General features: G+C 39.9%; 1 protein-coding gene across 1 annotated transcript in view; it reads left to right on the top strand.

Moving 5' to 3' along the window:
• Window positions 1-2,025: 2,025 nt before the first annotated feature.
• Window positions 2,026-19,212, top strand: part of LOC147606405 (uncharacterized) — a 42,988-nt gene continuing 25,801 nt past the window's right edge. Inside the window, exons 1-4 of the mRNA XM_086791836.1 lie at window positions 2,026-2,479; window positions 2,600-2,793; window positions 4,366-4,509; window positions 4,598-4,664. Coding sequence (XP_086647962.1) covers window positions 2,026-2,479; window positions 2,600-2,793; window positions 4,366-4,509; window positions 4,598-4,664 — 859 coding nt within the window. The remainder of the gene's footprint in view (window positions 2,480-2,599; window positions 2,794-4,365; window positions 4,510-4,597; window positions 4,665-19,212) is intronic.

The raw sequence follows: 19,212 nt of genomic DNA, 5'->3' as shown, positions 1-19,212 counted from the left end.
TCTTGACCAACATTGGAAAGGAAGGCTCCTTGGGTTCAAAAAGAAGAAGGTAGAAGGCACGGTGGCTATTGTGCAACATGTTTATTCACTTTCAGATATCCATCTTCGCTCCAAGGGTGAACGAAAGGGCTTCACTTCCAATTGTAAGCCCTTGAGTCACATTGTTTATCTTATTAAAAATTTGTGCCGCTCTATTTTTTATTGATTTCTCCATTATTTTTATGATATAGACATCTTTCCATCTACTTTAATTGAGGAATAGCCCTTGCGTAGTCTCTCGAGGACCATTTTAGCACTTCATGCAACCATTGGAAAGGTTATCCTTGACGGCAGGACCCCTTCAGATCTTGTTCAAGGTATAATTTTCTTATATTCTCATACTTACATCATTCCTAGTCATGATGGTGGATATGGGAAACTCGAACCCATACCCGCACCCTCCCTTCAAAGTTCTGAATGGCCAGAGCGCCTGATGTTTGGTCACTAATGGCCCTTAAGCACAAGATAGTTTCAGACATTCATACTTCATTGAAATTTGGGAAAGCATGTAGGTGTGTTGGTCTCAGTTGGTGCTAGCCTATTCATGTGTTTGTGCATATGTTTCATACCCTGTCATTCACGCAAGATCCCACAATGTTTGTGTTTAAGGAAATAGGTCATGAAGCCCTAGATTGCTTGCTTGGTGAAAAATGGGACATTGTAGAAGGTTTGCATGATGGGGACATCTACAGGTGTAAAGTAGCTCAATCAGGGATATCCATCAGATATTTGAAATTGCAAACCAGACTGTATATACGCTTCCATTATGAACGTTGGATGATAAAGGGAAGCAAGTGGATACCTCTCTAGGTCTCAAAGGAAGTGGCAGAGCACTTTGACATAACTACCACAAATGAGCAATGGCTTTGTTGAGACCATGCGAGCGAGCAAGCATTGGAGTTTGGCAAATGTTCGTGACCATCTCAAAATTATGGGTGTTGAAGATGTGGGGGACTATCATTTCAAGTTAAAATTTCACAAGGTATGCCAATTACTAGCATGACATTTGGACATAAAACTCATGTGTCATTCTCTAACATTAAAGTGTTTTTTTATTTTGCTAAATTGGGAGACGATTGGACGCAACATTAATGGTTCAAGATCTTGGAGTCCCAATGACCTTACTTTGTCAGCATGATGATAGCCATGTCATTTGTATATGAATCTTTCTCTACGGGATCAACTGGCATTTGCCACATTTTGTACCATAAATTATTAATATATGAATTTTCAACATTTTGATCAATGACTCTGTTTAATTGCAAGTAAGAGGTTGGTTTTTTTTTTGTTTGGTTCTTTTTAACGCTTCCAACATGGCTCTAGAATCTTTTATTGTTTTAAGTCTATAAAATTTGAGTATCAAAGTTATGGTATAGGTACAAATTTGAGGGTCTCAAAATTTAGAGTTTTAGGGTTTTTTGGTCTATAAAAGGGACCCTCTCCTCATTTCTCAGTTCACAAGTTCTAGGAGCTCTACTAGCCAACACCCGCTATTGCACTCTTTGCACACTCTTGAGCAATATGAGCCCCCATGGATCCCCGTGCACACTTCTTAGAGTGGCTTTCCACCCATAGAGCATGTAGATCGCGAGGATTTGTATGACATGTTTGCTCGGGTGCCTGATTGGCACACCACCATCCTTCTGCATGACCGCCACTTTGTAGCTATGGCCACGCATGGTGGAGCTTCCCCAAGATACATCACGCTATGGGTGCCCATGGACCTCCTGCACTACATCCACAAGAATGACTGCCCCTACTTATAGAGGCTAGGCTGCTTTTGCAAAAATTTACAAACCAATGATGCAATGTGTGACCATCCCAAAAAAGGTGGTAGCATCATTGAAGAAAGGTAAACTGAGAAATACCTTCTTAACCCAAAGAGCCTACCTCATCTTTCATGTTAGTGAGCTACCTACTCCCCCTCCCATGGAGATTATGCATTTACATCTTGGTGGTGTAGTGTGGGATGAAAAGGATGTGGGAATGGAGCCCACAAGTAAGCAAAAGGAGGAGAAACTAGTGCAGGAGGCCGAGCCATCTAAAGAGTCAGGGAAGGAGGAAGACACCCCCGACACCATACCTGAGGTTGAGATCAACAACATCGACACCATTGTCATCGGGGGCGTCCCATATTTCTTCATGCATGATCTAGAAAAGGAGGAAGACACCATACCTGAGGTGGAGATCAACAACATCGGCACCATCGTCATCAGGGGCATCCCATATGTCTTCATGCACGATCTAGAAAAGGCGCTAGACCTTAGATTGGATGAGTGTCTGGCTATGCTTTGCACCGAGTCTGAATTCCCCTTTGACAATGAAGATGACACACTTGGCAACAAGCTCTTGCCCCCCTCAAAGACAGTGTTTCTGCAACCGTGGCCCTTGTCAATGAGGATTTTGAACAAGACCACAATGTTATTGTTCCGGAAGACAAGTACCAGGATGTGGGCGGGTCCCTGTCCCCAACAATGTGGTTGGAGAGGTGGATTACCCACCTGTTGTGGAGGACTAGAAGTCCTCAGGCTTACTGGATGCTACCGACCATGATGCCAAGCAAGAGGATGTGCTGGAGATGGACAGTTGGACTCTTCGTCGTCTTGTAAGGGAGGGAAATGCAAAGCATTTGGGCCCAATGTTGCGCTTGCCCACTACATCGGCCACTTGCCTATCGGGGATATCACCATTATCCACAAGGATTACTCCCGTGAAGACACTTACTCCATCTTTGCTTTGAGGGCCATGTCTAAGGTTTTGTGCCTATCCACAATAGGCAATATTGTAAATAGTATTATTTTGGTTAACAAAGTCTTAGCTACTAACACATTCAATACACCGGCTTTAGAGGCAAAGTGCTTGCACAAGTAGGAATTTGTCAAGCTGTAGGGCATACCAACCCCGAAGAGATCACCAAGTGTCTTTTGATCGGAGAACTACCTGAAGCTAAGAAAAGAAAGATGGACATGATTCAAAAGATCATTGAAAATGACGTTGCTATGTAATTTTGTTATCTTTTGATCAATATAATCTTAAGTATTGGCATATATATAATGATGTCTCTTGTGCATACAATCATGGCTCTTTTCTCTTTTCTTTGGCTATTTACACCACATTGTTTGATGAAACTATGCACAACACTTGTATGTCTTACAATATACACAAAGGTTACACTATACACAAAGGCAAGCACATTTTGGATTCAAATTTGATGGATTTTGACTTTTCATACTACCAAATGACATTTTAAGGCCCCTTGCACCCTTGCCACAAGGGTGCGAGTTTTGGCCAAACGGGCCTCCCTGTTTGGCCAAAAGTCGCACCCTTGTGGCAGGGTGCAAGGGGCCTTTATACATCATAATAATGCCCAGATTGTGCAAAAAAGCTAAAGAATAGCTCAAATTTGTTATTTTCTAAACACCAATAGCAAGTACCATATGTTATAAATTATGTGTGAAACACCATAAAATGGTTGCTTTTACCCTTTTTCACACTCACGACTCCCATTACATGCTATGGCCAAATAAAGAAATATGCACCCTTGACACAAGGGTGCATATGGCCTTATAGCACCATAAATTGACGTCACAACCCTTAACTTTGAGCCAAACCTATGAAACAAGTGTGTCACAAGCAACCAACATGGAAGCCTAAAATGTGTTAAGCACCAAAAGTGTCGTGAAGGCTTCATATTGCAATTGGAATGCTAAATTTGCACAATTCAACCCCGATTAGGACTATATAAGTGATCAAAACACACTTTATCACATCTTTACACCACATGATTGGATGCACACACATTTTAAAGAATTGTAGAGCTAGATTGCTCTTGCCAAGGTAATGGACAAAAAACTCCTTTCATTGCACAGATAAAAGATACAAAAAGGGCTTAGAATATCAACAATATAGTTATACAAGGGCACTAGTTTCTTTGGCCGGGAATCCTCCAAGAAGAAGCGAGTTGCATATCCTTAGTCATGATGGTTACGCACTTAGCATGTATTACACATAGATTAGTGTCTTCAAAAATGTTTACCAAGTAGGCCTCTACAGCCTCTTGGAGTGCTTCTAGTGCGACCCCCTACATGCGATAATCACTGCGGTAGCTTTGCATTATCTCCTTGCAAGTGCGGGCAAATGACGCTCTGTGTATGAGTAGCTCAGTGGACTTCTGGTAGTGCTTGATCTCCGTAAATGCTCTGTAGTAGTAGCGACGCTTCTTCTGTGGCACACATGGAATCTGCACTTGCTAGGTGGGCTTGCGTTGAGGCTTCTTGTAATACTTCGTTTTGTGTCCCTTGGTCCTCTTAGATGGGGTAGGCATAGGTTGTTCCTGTTGAGGAACCTACTCCTGCTCCTGCTCCTGCTCCTCCTCCTCCTCACCCTCGTCGCCTTTTGGATCTGGGTGAAGGTCGAGGGACGACTTGGAATTTCTCCCATGCCCACATGTATGGTCTTGCCTCCTGTGGGGTAGGATGTCTGGGAATATCCTCACCATCCCACGGTGGCCTATCGAGATCGGTGGCCTCTGATTCTTCATTGTCATCTGTTCAATCAGAATCGCTCACAACATGCCTTGGGCGCTCTTCCTCTATATCCTATTCCATTGCATCCTCGTCTCGGAGGTTTGGGTTTAGTTCAGGGTCTACCCTTGGTCTCTTCAATGTGATATTCAATCTCTTCCCAGTTACACGTGGCCCCTTTGAACCTTTGCCCTCGTGTGGCGGATCGGTGGGTTGTGTGTGCCTTGGAGAGTGTTCTGGTTGGGCATCATCTTCTTTACGGTGTTTTTTGTGCACGTCACTATATTAGATAGTGTGTTTTGAGGTTTGGTGTGCTGGGGGGGAGGGGAGAGGTAGGTGCCCAAAAAAAAAACTTAGAAAAAAATGAGCCTCTATATAGTTTTTTAAAAAAGGGAGCGTACCCAAAAAAGGGTAGGGTTTCCTAGGGTAGGCCGTGTACACGCCAAGAGGCCTACATGCATCAAAAAAGGATTATTGTGTGTTTTTGACCCACTTTTTACCATAACGTATCATAGCACTGTGCCACATGGCATGATGCCATGGACCTAACGAGAAGTTCCATTTATAGGATTTTGTGGTCCTCTCTTCCCTTCGTGCTTTCTTTGCAAGGTCAGACGCTTGCACGCTGCATATTTTGTACTCTGCCAAAGGTATACTTGAAGAACCAATTGAACATCTCAACAAGATAGTTAGTGCGCAGTTGTCCTCCTCCTTTTTGCTGCGTGCTCTTGAAATAAACTCCTCTTGCATGATAATGGGACCCCTCCATGCCTTGTGTGCTAAACATATCTAGGGACCCATACTTATTCATAAAATACGCACCATGCCTTGTGTGCTAAACATATCTAGGGACCCATACTTATTCATAAAATATGCACCATGAGCATAAAGAATATGCTGCAGTTAAAGTTGCATAATGTTAGCCATGGAAACATGGTACAAGAGAAACATTATAAATTTAGAAGAGGCATACCATGTAATGTGTTATGTTCGTTTCTCCCCCCAACCAGGGTGTCACAATGGACTTTGTAAACTCAAGTAAATCTTCTTGGGATTGAGTCTTGTACTCCGTAGTGGTATGGCTTCGATTCATTAAGCATATCACTTTATTGAAGGTTTCCCACACTTGTTTGTGTTGATGGATGGACGATTGGATCGACCTCATTGTCAGTTTTGTGACTTTGCACAAGTCCTTCCAGAGCTCCCACGCTTTCTCCTCTTGTCCTACTACGTGATTGCTTAATCTTCTACCAAGCTTCTTTGGGGGTTTCGCAAAGAATCTTTGAGCTTTCACCCCACTCATGGACACCTGTTGAGCAACCTCATGGCTCTCCCCTGTGTCCTTAACTACTATCTGAACATTCCCCCCATGACATCCCAAGGAGTTGAGTAGCTCCTCTACTTTACCCAATGCTTCTTTTGATCTCGCTGAGTTGGTTTCATGGTGAAGGCATATTCGATGTAAAGCTTGAGCAAGCGATCAAATATTCGCATAAATGCATGCAAGGTGTAAAAGTGCATGTTGTCAAGTGGAAAAGCAATTATTGTATTCCAGCTTTTGTCCTTCATCGACGATTTGGCTCTTCAAGCATGGGGCATTGCAAGATGCCTCCATCCCATTCTCTATCTTTGACTTGGTTGTGCTCATCCTTGAAATCTTTGTTCAAGTTGTCCTCATCCCCTCGACCTCGGCAGCTTGTGCCCTTTTCTTCCCTTTCTGGTTACCCTTTTTCTTGTAGCCCTTTATGCAGAATGGGCAAGGATATAGAGAGTTTGCCCCTTGCTTGTACCCCCAGCATCCAGCATACACTTAATAGTTTTTAAGTCCCCACCCAAGTGACAATCCACATCAAATGTCCCTATACCCTGAACATCAATATTCTCACCTGTAATTTGAGCCTTAATGACCTAACTGATGAAAGGAATCCTTCTAAACATCCATGCAAGAACTTCATGGGTCTCTTTGGGCACTTCAAATGCACCCAACCACCATATCTCTTTGGGCACTTCAAATGCACCCAACCACCATATCTCTTTCTCTTATTTAACAAGAGGAGATTAGTGAAAGAAAACCTTTGATTTTGAAGCTTTAATGGAAGCTTCAATGGCTACCAAAAAAGCAGCCTGGTTTTTTGACAATAGCGCATGATTCAGGCCGCCATTCGGGCTGAAATCTTGACTGTAGATAGTTGAGGCTATGGGCTTCAAAAGCCCTAAGCCCACACAGCCTGCAATTGCCTACACACGGCTATTGTTGTACGACATCCAACAGTGTAGAAAACAGCGCTAGCCTGCTCAGACGGGAATGTCGTGGCTAGGAGAAGAGGAATCCGTCGATTGGTTGTACGACCCTGAGCGCCCGGACCTCCTCTACATTTTCCCAAATGAGAGCTCGCCGAGTTGTTGCCTCCATGAGTTGCTAGAGCTCCTCCACTGGCAGGAGGTTCAGCTCCACAAAAGAAAAGGGATACAATTGACCTATTCTACACCACAAAAGTGATCTAATCTTGCCAAGCTCTAGATACCATGATACAATTTCGTAGTGCTCATGCTAGATCATTATGTGAAGGAGAAAGACTCACAATATACAAGAAAATATCTTGCTTTTAAAGTTGCTCAAAATACAACTAGGCTTCTTGCTCAATAGAAATGCCTTTGGCATGTGCCTTTAAATAGACTTGCTAGTGGCCTAGGGTTAGGTGGCTCCCTTAGGACCATTCACACCCACACACCCACACACCTTCTACACCCTTGTTCACTAAGGCTCCAAGGCCTATATCTTAATAGGGATGACAAATTGAAAACCTGCATAACTAAAATTCATGTGTGGAGGAACGATCAGATGGAATTTTTGGTCTGATGGACCATTACTGTGTTAAGAATATGAATGAATTATTCTGTGATAATGAGTTTTGTATGTTCTTCTGTTAGAAAAGATCTTTATCCCATGATTCTATGGGGGCCTGACCAATCTAAAGAACCCTAGAATCAGTTGGATCTAAAGTTGGATTGGAATTGTAAATAAAAGAACTTAACAAGAATTTTTGTATTGATAGGATCATGGATTGAGGTCGTCGTGGTAGGAATTTAACCCCCAACTCGATGAGGAAGAGCTCGACTTGGATGTTCGTAAACTCTTCATAGATCGCAGCCTGGACCTTTCAAGGGTGAAGGGGAAAACTTGGGCGAGGTTGTGGAGAAGTGGATCAAAGTAATGGAAGAATACTTTGATATCACCGGGTACAACGAGAAAAGTAAAATGTCTCTTGCATGGCTGAAGATACTCATGAAGGAGGCGCCTATTTCACATGTGTGGAGGAGTTTTAAACTCTCAAATAATGAGATATTTCATCTCTCCTCTCTCCTAATTCAAGTCTAGTTCCAAAAAGTAAGCTGAACTGACCCAAAAATGGTCAAAAATTGACCAAACTGATCTGGAAAATTCTAGAATCAATTTGCTTGGTTAGAGGCTCACTTTTTCCTATAAATAGAAGCCTCCCCCTTTGTAAAAGCTTAATAGTGTTTATGCACTGTTACTCTACTCCTCCCCAGAGCCAAAAACATTGAATTCACTTAATATTTCACTTGTTTTTGACTAATTCCTCTACAAAGAATTGGTGGCCACTCTTGATCCAAACAAGAGTAGAACCCTCAATCCCTCAAGCCAAAGGAAAGCTCACAAAACTCCATGTAAGTTTAGAATTCTACTTTTTTTTTAATTCGACTCTATGGTTTTTTGAATTCTTTGCTTTTTAATGTGAATATGGATGTGAAGCCTTGATGAAAAGGCTTCCCCCTTCTCTTCATTAAGAATTTCAACCTTTCTTTATCCTAAAATGAGAAAAAAATAAATTAAGTTAAACTTTCCTATTGATTACTCTTTAGAAGTAAAAACTGATTAGATTAGAGTGCTTTATTTCATCTTGGGATAAATTTTAAAGTAAATTTAGAATGTAAAAATTGAGAAATGGTCAGCCATACAAAGGAGGTTATGGTAAAATTTTCTTAAATTTTGTGAAAATAAGTTTAATCTTTATGTTATTCAAAAGAAATAATCCCCACCGTTTGTGCATTCTAAAAGAAATTCTTTTAATTTAAAAGTGTTATTCCTATTTTATGCATAAATAGATGTATAAAAGGATTTTCTTTTATTATAAAAGTGTTATTTTCATTAGATTCAATTTCTATGCATAGAAAGATGCATATTGGATATTTTTTATTATAAAAGTGTTATTTTCATTAGATTCAATTTCTATGCATAGAAAGGTGCATACTGGATATTTTTTAATTATAAAAGTGTTATTTTCATTAGATTCAATTTCTATGCATAGAAAGATGCATATTGGATATTTTTTAATTAAAAGTGTTATTTTCATTAGATTTAATTTCTATGCACGGAAAGATACATAAAAGAATTTTTTTTTAATTATAAAAGTGTTCTTTTCATTAGATTTAAATTCTATGCATGGAAAGATGCATAAAAGATTTTTTTTTTATAAAAGTGTTATTTTAGTTGGATTTAAATTTTATGCATAGAAAGATGCATAATAGAAATTTTTATTATGAAAGTGTTATTTTCATTGAATTAAATTTTTATGCATGGAAGGATGCATAATAGAAATTCTTTTTATTTTAAAAGTGTTATTCCTATTAAATTGATTTTATGCATAAATAGATGCATAAAGAATTTTTATATCAAAATTAGAGTTCTCTTTAATTCTATGTTTAATTTCTACTAGTATTTGATAAATAAATAAGTAAAGACTCTAAGAGAGAAATTTCCATCATTTTATATTCTCTCGGATTGTAATGAGAAAATCCAGAAAATCTATCAAAGTCTGAATTTCAGATAAATGATTAAATTATTCCTCATCAAAATCTATCAAAGTCTGAATTTCAGATCAATGATTAAATTATTCCTCATCAAAATTTCGTTTGATTAGTTTAGAAATCAATTAAGTGAATATTCAATGAATGAAATTCAGTAAAATAGTAATTGAAATATCACCCCCTTTTGAGAAAGATAGTTCAGGAAGAACCTTATCAGATTCGAAACCTGAATCAGCAAGACTATGACCACGACCAAACTCTTTCGTTAGTTTCACGACCAAACTCTTTCGTTAGTTTCAAGGAAAGACGATGTGACCAGTTTAGGAAAATTCACTCAAATCTCCCACCAAATCTGAAACTAAGTTGAGACCCTTTGAATTGATCTGAGGATCAAGGGTACAGAATTCAAGGAATTCTATTTTGGAATTCAGACCTATGATCAAGAAGTTTTGGAGACACGGATTTAAGATATACTCATTGTATTCAAAAGAAAATCAAAACTGAAAACTTGCATAGAAACCCTATTTTCTTAAAGGACTGTCTTATGCCAAAATGCTAGAGGGAGCATTTGGTATATGTGTTTTTCTAAGGGAAGTTCAATTGCAACAACTGGTGGGGAGTGTTCAAAGGACAGCTCACGCGGCAAAGCCTGCCCAGGTCTTGACCAGCCTCAGTATGGTTAAAATGGTGCGCTTTCGGTGGTACGATGAACGAGGGTCGACGAAGTGGTCCCTGAGTGAAGTGCCAGGACACCTAAGGAGGATCCTGGAGGGTTCTGACCCGCGGTGCCGAGGACACCCATGCATATGTTGAGGAAGATATTGTATGATGGACCAATGTTTATTGTAATCTATTACTGGATCTCGTTTTGCTGACCAGCTAGTCTCAACGGAGAGTCCAGAGTGATATTTTTTTTGTTGAGAAAGAAGGATTGGATGGAAATTTTGAGTTATGACATTTGTAACCAATAATTGTTTATCAATGGATTGTTTTATAAGTTAAAGTTTTAAAGAGGAGTGTGTGCGTATCTATATTCTAAAGCAAAAGTTAAGAAAGGCATTCAATTATGGGTGGGTGAGTACGTGTCTGGTTCTACCAATTCTAGTGGTTGGGCGGTAGCTAGCCCATGGGCCGGATGGGGTGGAATCAGTAGAGTTTTAATAATAAAATGGATTAATAGGAATACGCTTAGAACTCGAGTAGTTAAATAAAAGCGTGAAGACTTCTCAAATGAATAGATCAACGGCTGTGCCTGATTCAACTAGGAAAAAAGCGTTGATTTCTTCAAGTTAAGTCTATAATAGTTTTCCTTCTATCTAGTTTAATCAGATGAAGGTTGGTTTAGTCTCTTGACCTCGTTAGAAAATTGGTTAAGAAATTGAAAAAGGTGGAGTCGTCCCCGTTTTTCGGGCAAGGGAAATTTTCTCGGTTTTAGTTTCGGAATGACCACCAGATTAGTCTCGTGCCCGGACATTCAAGAGCAAGGCCCCGAGTGGGAAACCCTACCCTGCACAAGAGGAAGCTACTTCCGCTGCTACCAACCGGGAATCCGGTGCGCAGAGGGGGGGCAATGGGATCTCACAAAAGATACCCACATGTGTGTGGAACAAGGAGTTAGAGTTGTTTTCTAAACTCGGGCATGGATCTGGTTGATTGACCTTGCGGGTCCTCAATGGATGAGTCCATGGCTCTTTTACATGGATCTGGTTGATTGACCTTGCGGGTCCTCAATGGATGAGTCCATGGCTCTTTTATATGGATCTGTTGGTTGATCTTGCTGATCTTCAACGTAGAGTCCATCTGGATTTTTATAAGTGAATATATTTCCGGGTACTATGAGCTAGGAAATATTGAAAAGGCCCTTGAGTGAACAGGTGGTGAGCGTTATGGTTGCCAATGATGCCATAGGTACACCGATGAAGGAATGATTGGAAATTAGAATTCAACCGGATATTTTGGAGGATTATGATCAGTGATACTATGGTTTCAGTAAAATATTATTTTAAGACAGCTAATTTGTGAAACATGCAATTTCATATTGGGTGTGTAAGTGGTGTGACTATCTTGAAGTTTGCTTGAAGCACCGGCTAGGGGGCCTGGAAACTCTTTTCCCTGGTACCCGCGGGACAAAACATAACCAAATTCCTAAATGGATCCTATCACTATTGGGCGGTTGGCTAACCCATGGGACATAATGGGGTTAGGCCAGATTGATGGATCCTTAAAATGAGACTCAATTCTATTATGGTACGATAGAGATGAAGTAAATCTTGGATAGTCTTTATTCTATGGAAAGAATCAACGGCTGCGATGAGGAAAAAAGCGTTGGTCTCTATGATCCAAGTGTAAGTCTTTTCCTTGATCTGATCATGTGACTTACAGGTTTGGTCGGATCAGTTTGGTTAGTTAAGGCTCTTGACTACGTTAGAATAAAAATATCATGGAGGAATCACCCGTGCTTTCTGGGCGAGGGAAGTTTTTCAGGTTCGGAAGAACCGAGGGATTAGTCTCTTGACTGGATATCCGTGGGGGCGAGGCCTCAAGTGAGGCTCTGCCCTGTGCAAAAAGGGCTACTTCCTTTGCTAGCATCCCCTATTTCGTTGCGCCGAGGGGGTAGGGATCTTTCAGCTGGTATGAGAGAGCGAATTGGCTAAAGTGGATCAACCGAGAAGTAAGAAATGTTAAAAATCTATGAAGTAGTGTAATTGTATAGAATCCGTGACTTGCTTGAGGCCTAGATATGATGGTATTTACCTTATAACTCCAAGGACTGCGACTACCCATATATACCGTGAGTATATCTACAACTCTTTACTAACAATATATAGGAGTAAAGCTAAGACCTTAAAATTATAAGCAAAAATGCTATCCAGATGATGAATTCGAATGCTGGTTGATATGATTTTAGAGTTCTGGTTGAGAATTGATGAGTTGATTTGGATTCTGATTGAAAGATGATGATTCTCGAATTCTGGTTGAAAGAAGATAAGTTGAACAAAGCCACAATGAGAATGAATGGGAGAAATCCACTACAAGAGCTTGAGGGCATACCGACGCTCAAATACCGACGCAAATGTCGAGCGTCGGTATGCCCGTCGTAATATTGGAGGATACAAGTTTGGCGGGGTAATTTTAAATTTTGGTTTACCGACGCTCATACCGACGCTGATACCGACGCTCATACCGACGCTCATACCGACGCCTATACCGATGCCCATACCGACGCCCGTAAGTTTTTCACAGCCGAGAGCCTATTTTCTGGTTTTTTCGCAGCGTTGCTCTGTTTGAAGGTTTTGTGTCCAAACTCCCTCTCTCCTTCACTTACCATCCTCCCTACACACCATACTCCCTCTCTCCTTCTCTCCTAACTCCCCCCTCCTCCCCCCCTATTTCTCCTACCCCTTATCTTCTCTTTCTTTCTATGGTTATGTTGATTTTCCCCTTTTTTTTTGCTATGGTAATGTTGATTTGTGTTTTCTTGTTTTCTGTTTGTGTGTTTTTGCAGGAGGGCAAGTATTCTCTACACGCGTATCTTGTTTGAGGTAAGTGCCCTAAACTCTAGCTCTTTTTTGCTTCTCTCAATTTTCAATATGCCCCATTGTGGGAGTTGGGGTAGTATAGGCATGCCTTTATGCATGGGCATAGCCATGCCTAAGCTTGGCTATGCTTTTCCTTATGCATGGGCATAGTCAAGCGTAGGCCAAAGGCAAGTAAGGCCACACAAGGGTTTTGTGTTTAATCTCTATGCTAGCTCCCCCTCCCCTTCCCTTTCTCCTACCCCCTTATCTTCTCTTTCTTGTTGATTTTGCCCTTTTTTTTTACTATGCTAATGTTGATTTTGTGTTTTTTTGTTTTCTATTTTTGCATATTTTTGCAAGAGGGCAAGGGTATCTTGTTTGAGGTAAGTGCCTAAACTCTACCTCTCTTTTATGCTTCTCTCAATTTGAAAAATGCCCCATTGTGGGAGTTGGGTAGTATAGGTATAGTCATACCTTTATGCATGGGCATAGGCTAGGCATGGCTATGCCCATGCATAGCCAAGCCTTGGTCAAAAGCAAAAAAGGTCATGTATGGCCTTTTTTTCTTGGATATGCATGAGCATAGCCATGCGTATGCTTTTCCTTACGTATGGGCATAGGCCAAAGGCAAGAAAGGCCTAGCCATGCATAGCTAAAGCCTAGGCATAGCCATGCATAGCTAAGCCTAGGCCAAAGGAAAACAAGGCCACACAAGAGGCTATGCAACCACGGCTGCATAGCCTCTTGTGTGGCCTTATTTGCTTTGACCTAGGCTTGGCTATGCCAAGCCTAGTCCAAAGGCAAGCAAGGCTTGGCCATGCATAGCCAAGCCTAGTCCAAAGGCAAGCAAAGCTTAGCCATGCATAGCCAAGCCTAGGCATAGCCATGCATAGCCAAGCCTAGGCCAAAGGAAAGCAAGGTCACACAAGAGGCTACGCAGCCGTGGTTGCATAGCCTCTTGTGTGGCCTTATTTGCTTTGGCCTAGGCTTGGCTATGCATAGCCAAGAAGTTTAGGCCAAAGGCAAGCAAGGCTTAGCCATGCATAGCCAAAGCCTAGGCATAGCCATGCATAGCTAAGCCTAGGCCAAAGGAAAGCAAGGCCACACAAGAGGCTATGCAACCACGGCTGCATAGCCTCTTGTGTGGCCTTATTTGCTTTGACATAGCCATGCCCATGCATAGCCTAGGTCAAAGGCAAGCAAGACCCATGCATAGCCAAGCATAGCCAAGCCTAGTCCAAAGGCAAGCAAGGCTTGGCCATGCATAGACAAGCCTAGTCCAAAGGCAAGCAAGGCTTAGCCATGCATAGCATATACACTCCGTTAGACACCCCCATATACACACCCCAACCTTCAGGCATGCCCACACCACAAACCTTACGCCCATACCAATTTTACCATTTCATTTTACAAATTTTGTGCTTTACTGGTGCTGTCTGTTTGCTGTTTGATCCTGTTCATTGCAGGCAGTCAGGCAACAGCCAGGCAGCAGCATTTTGCCCAAAAAAAAATTTGGTACAGCGTCGGTATGAGCGTCGGTATGAGCGTCGGTATGAGCGTCGGTATGAGCGTCGGTAAAAATCCCCGACAATTATACCGACGTTACGGTACCGACGCTCATACCGACGCTTATACCGACGACGAGGCTTTTTTATACCCCGTTATATTTCGTCGGTATAAACGCCGGTATTAGGCTAACATGTAGTAGTGATCCCAGTAATGATGTTAATAACTAGAATGGCGATAATGACTTCAGTAAATCACTACGAGATTAGTGGATTGTGCTGACAGATTGCTGCTATTTTACCTTTGACCCAATGGCTCAAATTAAGGGATGACAAATTGACAACCTACATAACTAAAATTCCCGTGGAGGAATATTTAGATGGAATTTTTGGTCTAATGGATCATTATTGTGTTAAGGATATGAATGATATGTTCTGAATGAATTGTTATATGATAATGAGTCCTATATATTCTTCTTTTAGAAGGGATCTTTATCCCAGGATTCTCTTTGGGTTGACCAGACTATAAGGAACCCCAGAATCAGTTGGATCTTAAGGGAAAGAGTTTGTCCTCCAACTGCGAGATAAGGACATCTCGCATTTTTTAAGTGGGTTAGGATGTAAGATTCCTCCCTCCAGCTTTTGAGGTGTAAAGGTGTAAGAACCTCCCTTTCTATTCTTGAAATTATTCCCCTCTGAAATAGAAGAAAGATCTTGTTTTACCCTATTTTGGCCTAGAGAGAGATAATGTCTAGAGAGAGATAATCTAAAACTGAGATATCCTTGGATATAAAAATCCTCCTAGTGTCTAAAATGGATTCCCCTGAAACAAAAATTCAAAAAGAACTTTCCAATGTGCATTTGGAATTAATTTAAAATGTGTATAAAGGACCTTAGCCTAAGGGTCTACATTTTCAGGAATTTTTGGATTATGTTCCAATTAAGGTTCTAATGGGCCAATTGGATTAATCCAAGTGTGGGGATGAAATAAATCCAAAAGAATAAAAGAAAATATCTAAAAATGAGTAAATACTCATATAAGATGAAGAGTTGACTAAGTACAAGGTTTATTAGTTAAAAACTATGAGATATTACTAAAAAAATGAGATATTTTGAAATAATGATGCATTTATGACACCTTGGTAAGGAGAGGGGGACTCTTGAGGTAGGGGCCTATTTCCCACATGTGGATGAGTTTTTAATTCAAAAAAATATGATATTTTTATCTCTCCTCTCTCTTGGATCAACCCAAATAAAAAAGGGAGCCAAACTTATCCAAATCTTGTCCAAATTGAGCCAAACTGAACCTGAAAAATTCTAGAACCCAATTGGACTTAGTTAGTGGCCTCCCTCAGCTATAAATAGATCCTTAGTCTTTTGTAAAAAATCTATGAGCTATACCATGCCAGTATTACATTAAAATAATGATATTTTCTACTATCCCTTAAAAATCCTCTACTTTCGAAGAGCTTGGAGCTTGTCTCTCTCTTCAACAATCCTTGGAGCTTTCTTCTCAACATACTAAACCAATTGATTGGTTGGGGGCTTCCTTCTAAGATAAAGAAGCAAGCCAAATCTAGAGGTAAGAAGTAATTTCATGGTTTTCATTAATATTCTCAATGATTTCACTTCTCAACCCCTCTCAAGATTTAGAAGTTTTTAATTAGTTATTTTTAAAGCTTTCTCTAAGAGTTTTAATGATTAATCACAAAAAGGTTAATCTTTATGCTTAATTAGAATGCTTTTTATGTATATCTCTCTCTCCTAATAGAATAGTCATTCCTATGACTAATTCTTTAGCAAATTCATGCTTCTCATTGATAAATTCTTAATGCAAAATCAATCTCTAGCTTGTAAAGCTAGAGGTTAAGAAAATACCTTTTTTGCTTTTATGATAATAAAATTATGGTAAATTCTTATAAGTAGTTAAAAAACTACTTTTAATTTTATTTTTATGCAAAAAGAGGAATTTCCATGATAATATGGAGATCCATGTAATTAAATGGAAAAAGAAAAATTTTGGTATATTCAAATAATGAATATTTTTATTTAAAGAGAAATTTTAAATAAATTTATTTTATGTATGAGAAAATTTAAATGATAAAAGAGGAATTCCCATGACATTTGGAATTCAATCATTTAAATGGTAAAAGTGGAATTCTTGACATATTTGAATTAATGGATATTTTTATTAAAGAAAAGAGAAATTTTAGATAAATTTATTTTATGATAAAAGAGAAATTTCCATGACATTTGAAATTCAATCATTTAAATGCAAAAAGAGGAATTTCCATGATATTTGAGATCCAAGAAATTAAATGGAAAAAGAGAAATTTTTAGCATAATTCAAATTATGAGTATTTATCAAAAGTGAAATTTTGAGCATTATTGGAAAATATGGGTAGAATTGATTTTTGTAAATCCCATGAATCTTTTACTCAAAAGAAGAATATTGAATATATTTCACTTGAGAAATTTGAGAAAGAATATGAAAATATCCGTCGAGAAAAAGTACCTTTAACTAGGCCAAGCAATTGGAAGAAATTTAGAAAATTTCCATCGGTATCAAAAATAGAATATGTTACTAAATGTGAATAAGATGTGAATGCGATGTGATAATATGTGAGTGGATGTGATAAGATGTGATGTGATGTAAATGGATGTGGATATGGATGTGATAAGATGTGGTGTGATGTAAATGAATGTGGATGGGATGTGATAAGATGTGGTGTGATGTAAATGAATGTGGATGGGATGTGAGGTGATGCAAATGGATGTGGATGTGAATGAAGAGATGAGAATGAGATGTGAGGATATGTGAAAGGATGTGATGTGATGTAAATGGATGTGGATGTGGATGTGGATGTGATAAGATGAATGTGATATAAATGGATGTGGATGAGATGTGATGTGATGTAAAGGGATGTGGATGTGGATGTGATGAGATGTGGATGAAATGTCATGTGATGTGAATATATGTGAATGTGAATGTGAATAGATGTGAATGAGATGTAATGATATGTATGGGTGTGATGTGATGTAAATGGATGAGAATAAGATGTGAAGTGATAGATGTGAATGTGAATGAATGGATGGATGTGGATAGACGTGCATGCGAATGACTGGATGGATGTGGATGGATGGATGGATGTGAAGTGATAGATGTGAATGTGAATGAATGGATGGATGTGGATAGACGTGCATGCGAATGACTGGATGGATGTGATGTAATATGGATGGAATGAATGAGATATGATGTGGATGGATGTGGATGTGAGGTAATGTGGATGGAATGAATGAGATACGATGTGGATAGATGTGGACGTGATATAATGTGGATGGAATGAATGAGATGTGATGTAGATAGATGTGGACGTGATGTAATGGGGATAGAATGTGTGTGATGGAATAGGGATGCAATGAATGTGATGCATGTGAATAGATGCGATGAGATGTGAATGGATGTGAATGTGACGTGATGTAAATAGATGTGAATGGATGAGATGTGATGAGAATGGACGTAAATAGATGTGAATGTGATGTGATGTAAATAGATGTGAATGGATGAGATGTGATGAGAATGGATGTGATGTGATGTGATGTGGATCGAGGTAGGTGTGATGTGATGTGATGTGATGTGATGTGATGTAATGTGAATCGAGGTAGATGTGAATGGATGAGATGTGATGTGAATGAATGTGATGTGATGTGAATCGGGAGAGATGTGAATAGATGAGATGTGAATCGGGAGAGATGTGAATAGATGAGATGTGATGTGATGTGATGTGAATCAGGATAGATGTGAATGGATGAGATGTGACGTGAATGGATGTGATGTGATGTGATGTGATGTGAATAGGGATAGATGTGAATGGATGAGATGTGATGAGAATGAATGTGATGTGATGTGATGTGATGTGATGTGATGTGGATCGAGGTAGATGTGAATGGATGAGATGAGATGTGAATGAATGTGATGTGATGTGATGTGGATATGGGTAGATGAGAATGGACAAGATGTGATGAGGGATAGATGTGATGAGGGACAAGATGTGATGAGGGATAGATGTGATGAGATGTAATATGATGTGATTGGATGAGAATGGATGAAGGACGATGGGAATACATATGATTGGATGTGGATTGAACAATGTGGAAAGATGAGAGTTCGTTAGAAACTAGAATTATGACCTGTTTTTAAATGACTGTTTTATGTCAAGAATGCTGGGAAAGCATTTTGACCATCTTATGAATGAGGTCGTGGTGGTTGGAGACCAAATTGATAAAGTTGCAATAGCTGACGGAGAGTCAACGGAGGACGTCTCGCGTAGCAAGGTCGGCCGAGGTCTTGACTAGCCTCGGTTCGATTTAAATGGTGAGCCTCCGGTAGTATGGTGGATGAGGGACCAAGGAAGCGGCCTATGAGTGAAGGGCTAGGTACCCTGTGAGCAAAGGATCCTAGAGGGTGCTAACCATACAGAGCTCAGGCTCTCGGTCCGAAGATACCCATGCGTGCGTCAAGGAAGAAAGTGGAACAAGGAGTTAGAGTTGTTTTCTGAACCCGGGCATGGATCTGGTTGATTGACCTTGCTGGTCCTCAACGGATGAGTCCATGGCTCTTTTATATGGATTGATCTTGCTGATCTTCAACGGAGAGTCCATCTGGATTTTTATAAGTGAGTATATTTTTGGGTATTATGAGCTAGGAACTATTGAAAAGGCCCCTGAGTGAATAAGTGGTGAGTGTTCTAGTTGCCAATGATGCCATAGGTACACCGATGAAGGAATGATTGGAAA

Source organism: Cibotium barometz, chromosome 57, assembly GCF_041138505.1.
Source record: "Cibotium barometz isolate CiBa-2024 chromosome 57, ASM4113850v1, whole genome shotgun sequence".
In the NCBI taxonomy this organism is placed as follows: domain Eukaryota; kingdom Viridiplantae; phylum Streptophyta; class Polypodiopsida; order Cyatheales; family Cibotiaceae; genus Cibotium; species Cibotium barometz.
Note: the sequence above shows the minus strand (reverse complement) of the source record. Positions and strands in the feature narration are given on the sequence as shown.